Source organism: Cyprinodon variegatus, unplaced genomic scaffold, assembly GCF_000732505.1.
Source record: "Cyprinodon variegatus isolate N-32 unplaced genomic scaffold, C_variegatus-1.0 Scaffold481, whole genome shotgun sequence".
Taxonomy (NCBI): Eukaryota; Metazoa; Chordata; class Actinopteri; order Cyprinodontiformes; family Cyprinodontidae; genus Cyprinodon; species Cyprinodon variegatus.
In genome coordinates, this window is record NW_015150934.1 from 39875 (window position 1) to 42823 (window position 2949).

Sequence of the window (2949 nt, forward strand, 5' to 3'; positions counted from 1 at the left end):
TTAGTGTGAGGGATTGCTGAAGAGTCAATGAGTCGATGCAATCAGCTGGTTTTCCTTAGATAGAAAACTTTGAATCAATCTGACTGGATGATCTGGTTGAACTGTTTCTATAAACCTGAGATGACATGATGTGAATTGGAGCTATAGAAATAAGCTGAATAGAAGTATGGAGAGAAATTTGTTCCAAAAACATTTAATTGAAAAAGGAAAGTTGAAAACCTTCTAGGTTTAGAGATTAATTTATAATGTGAATCATACGTTCAGCTATGGGATCGAATCTAACCTCTGGTCTTCTCCCGCATGTCTCTCCCCCTCTCTCCTACCCCCTTTCTTGTCAGCCTTCTGTGCAAAAAACAAGCTACTATTTCCATAAAGCCCCCCCTCCCTCTTGAAAAAGCTTTCTGGATTGGAAGCGAAACGTTTTCAAACTTGGAAACAGAATCCAGTGGATATTTTTTAAACCTTTTTGGACAGAGTTTTATTAATTGTGTTATTTTCCAACCTCTACACTCCTGCATTGGACTGTAGGAGAACCAAGAAAAGAGCCTTCAGAAACAGAAGATCTATAAAAACTATAACAAACTGTGAAAAATAAAATTCCAAGAAATATTGGTTAAACTTTTCCAAACAGATAATAAATAACCCCCAATACCTTTTTTTTTGGATTAGGAAGTTTTTTAAATTTTAATTCCTGCAATATATTTTTTAAATTTCCTCCTGTAAATATTTCCTTTACTTTCGACAATACAGGAACAAATTTCTCTCCATACTGAAGCAGCAGAACTAAACAGATTGGTTCCCTCCTGAGCCAGCAGGGGGCAGCATCGCACCACCTGATTTGGATTGGTCTGCTGCTCCGTCTCCCAGTGTTCCCAGTAGAACCCACATCCATACTGTCCCTTTGCCTCTCACGCTCAGCAAACCGTCTCATAAACTGGGTTTAGGAAGGACAGAACTGGTCCCAGTGAAGAGGAAGCCACAGGGTTCTGGGATGAGGGGGAAGGAGCAGAGATCAGTCCCTGACGCCTCCTGGAAGCAACAGGATTCCCCGTCCGTGGATCTGGATAAAACCAGACATGCTGAGATGGAGCCGGATCCGATTCATTAACTAAACGTCTCATAAAAGCAAACATTCAGCTCAGATGCGGACTCCCGCCATCCTGCTGACGTTCATGTGGAAAAGTTGCTGCAGTAAAAACTGCCTGAAGCCTCAAAGGAACCCGAACGACCAAAGATGGCCTCCTCAGCCCCGCCGTCGGCCACCAGGGGGCGACGCTGCAGAGCTTTACCAAGCTGAACTTTCAGTTAACCTTCAACGCCCTGAAAACAGGGGAAACCGATAGAGCAGCAGGAGGACGGATCCGATTCCCAGCAGAACCGCTCAGGTTCCGTTTGTCTTCATCCACCAACAGCATCTAATTCATCGATCCGTTTAAATCGGATCAAATTCTTCAGATGTTTTAAACAAATCTCCGTTTATAGGAGATGAAGTTTGGGTCGAGCAGCGCCGACCCGCCTCAGAGGCCTCCTGGTCGCCCATCATCTTCATCTCTCAAACATCAGTGCGTCACCAGAACCGAGTCGGGCTGATAAACAAGGACGTTATGCAAGCGGTACCAAATCAAAATCTCATTTTAATCCTCAAACAAAAAGAAACGATATAAGATCTTTAGACAAACAGAGTTTAATCCTTAAAGCCCAGATAAGTTCTGACCCGGTTGGCTCAAACTCAGGGCTGTTTTTTTGGGGGGTCAGAACTCCAGAGACAGACGGTGTTCTGAGCAGCACAGACCTGCAGGAGGCGCTGTGACGTGAATGTCCTGCAGGGAGGAAGACCTGAGTCTCCGAGGTTCCATGCAGCCGGGTCAGAACCAGAACCTGAGCTGCTCACACCCTCTAACCACAGAGAGACGCTGGTTTCAGGGTTCCGCTCAGAAAACAGGTCGAAGCTTAGATTTGGACTCACGAGCAGAATGTGAAGAGGATCTTCTCGAACACCAGAACCGGGCCGGTGCTCCCCAGGATGGTGAGAGGCTGACCGGAGAACAGGGAGTAGGCCACACCTGTCATGGAAGCCCCGAGCAGAGACTCGATGGCGCTCTGCGAGAGACGGAGACAAAAGAAGACACCTGAGCCCGTCCTTTAGGTCCAGTTAGATTAAGAACACAGAACATCTTCCAACATGGTGTCACCAGAACCAGAACCAACTACGGGAGTAAGAAACTAAGCACACAACTAATCTACTACCTGTACAACCTCTTCCTTGCAATCTCTAGTAACAATCTGGACTTTGACTAGACCCTAGATCTTCTCTGTTGTAGGTCAGCTGCTGAGTTTGGGATGGTGGTTCTGTTCATGACCCAGTTTGGAACAGGTTCACCAGGAAGAACCCAGATCCAAACCCAGACTATCACTCTTCCAACACCATGCCTGACAGCCGTCTGTTTCCTGGTTCTGTTTAACATCTCTGACTAGAGGACATTGTCCCAGAAGTTTGATAAAAACAGCTTTATAATTAAAAGCTGCGTTCATAATAAACAGGTCAAGACAGCGTCCCGTGCTACAACTTGGACATTTATATCTGTTGAGGTCAAATGCCCTGGAAGCGGGACGCTCTAAACGCTATGGAAGCGGGACGCTCTAGACGCCCTGGAAGCGGGACGCTCTAAACGCCCTGGAAGCGGGACTCTCTAGACGCCCTGGAAGCGGGACTCTCTAGACGCCCTGGAAGCGGGACGCTCTAAACACCCTGGAAGCAGGACGCTCTAGACGCCCTAAAAGCGGGACGCTCTAGACGCCCTAAAAGCGGGACGCTCTAGACGCCCTAAAAGCGGGACGCTCTAGACGCCCTAAAAGCGGGACGCTCTAGACGCCCTGGAAGCGGGACGCTCTAAACGCCCTGGAAGCGGGACGCTCTAAACGCCCTGGAAGCGGGACGCTCTAAACGCC

General features: G+C 47.6%; 1 protein-coding gene across 1 annotated transcript in view; it reads right to left on the reverse strand.

The window, feature by feature from the left end:
• LOC107094400 (sodium bicarbonate cotransporter 3-like) overlaps positions 1–2949 on the reverse strand; it is a 44658-nt gene that overhangs the window by 19480 nt on the left and 22229 nt on the right. The window contains exon 12 of the mRNA XM_015389972.1: positions 1966–2100. Coding sequence (XP_015245458.1) covers positions 1966–2100 — 135 coding nt within the window. The remainder of the gene's footprint in view (positions 1–1965; positions 2101–2949) is intronic.